Raw genomic sequence first — 1,537 nt, forward strand, 5'->3', positions numbered from 1 at the left:
CCTCTTTATCTCTTGGGTACAAAGTAACTAAAACATCTTTGGCCTGGATCCCTGAGAGAGGAAATCCGGCCCACCCCCCACCACACACACACACAGCCTCCTTCAATTCCACCCCTAACATTGCCTGTAAATCGAGTTACAAAAATTTCCCATTATATTAAATCACTGAGACCTGTGACTCATCTGTTATGGAGCCATTGCATTGCCTATACCAGCTGTCACAGGCTTTATTCATTGTTTTTCATTGTGTAGGAAGAGAGAACTTTTGTTTCTGAGAGGACTAGATATTGATCTTAAAAAATGATTTCTCAAAATGTGACCTACTAAGTATTTGAATCAAAATTGTTAAAAATGCAGTTTTCAGGTGCCTACCCCAGACCTCAGTGCCCGGAGGTAGGGGGCTAAGTGGTAAGCACATCCCACAAGCATCCCAGGAGATTTCAATGCATGTTAATGCTCACTATGTTCAGATTTAGGTTTTAGCCACAGTGTTTGCTGCTATTGCTAGCCTGGAAGGATTTCTGGCCAGCCCTTATGAAAGTTACCTAGAAGACAGATAGACGGCTCACCTTGGTTTTATGGCCACCTGGTGTGGTTTCTTCAAACTCTTCACCAAGTTTAAAGGAGATCTCATTATTCTTAAAGATGCTCTTGGTTTTTATAGTAACCACCTCTCCGTCTGAACTGATGGTCACGGTGGGCTTTGCCAGGCAGCCCAGCTTCCTACTTGCTCTTCCTATTCCTAGAAACAAATAGTTAAACCTACAGTTGGCTCGAAGAACTCACATACTTTGCTATGGAGATTTGTTACACAGATTTAATAGTTCGTGAATTCAAATACCTCAAGCTAGTAGTTCCACCATTGTACAGTGAAATTGATTATTTTTGACAGAATAGTGTCCAGTTTTTATTGGTGGCTATCTTACTTCTTTAGTCCAGTAGTTATTAATCTTGTAGACTTCTTTGAAAATGTGATTAAAGCTATAAGTCATCTCTTTAGTTTAAAAATATACCCCTTTCAAATACAAATTAAATATTTGGTATAGATTCTGTCAGATCTTTAGCTCTTCATTTATATTCTTATATGTAAATATATATATGTGGTTTGTTTTATCTGCTGTGTGCTTTTTTACTATGATAAAACATGTCTAACACTAACTTGCTACTTTTTACATTTTTAAGTATATAATTTAGTGGCATTAAGTACATCACAATGTTGTGCAGTTATCCCCTTTATATATAAGGTTTTTAAAAATATAAATATTATTTTTCATTATTGTTATCTTTCTTTTTCCTGTAACTTGTATATTTTGGAAATTTTCCATTTCAATATACAGATATGTGTTTTGTCAGAGTTATCTATCTGACTTATACATATAGGTAGTTTTCATAATATATGTAAATATTTTCATAATATAACAGTTTGTTTCTAATTCTGTTTTTACACATAATTTTGCATTAAATATCCTTGTACATACAGATTCATGCAGCATATATATGTAGGAATATTTTTGGTAGAAATAGCATTCTGTACATG

The 1,537-nt window shown here is 34.7% G+C and overlaps 1 protein-coding gene across 1 annotated transcript in view; it reads right to left on the reverse strand.

Moving 5' to 3' along the window:
* The window catches only part of Fabp12 (fatty acid binding protein 12), a 6,790-nt gene that overhangs the window by 2,931 nt on the left and 2,322 nt on the right, over positions 1 to 1,537 (reverse strand). The window contains exon 2 of the mRNA XM_004643098.1: positions 570 to 742. Coding sequence (XP_004643155.1) covers positions 570 to 742 — 173 coding nt within the window. The remainder of the gene's footprint in view (positions 1 to 569; positions 743 to 1,537) is intronic.

Source organism: Octodon degus, unplaced genomic scaffold, assembly GCF_000260255.1.
Source record: "Octodon degus isolate 3935 unplaced genomic scaffold, OctDeg1.0 scaffold00165, whole genome shotgun sequence".
In the NCBI taxonomy this organism is placed as follows: Eukaryota; Metazoa; Chordata; class Mammalia; order Rodentia; family Octodontidae; genus Octodon; species Octodon degus.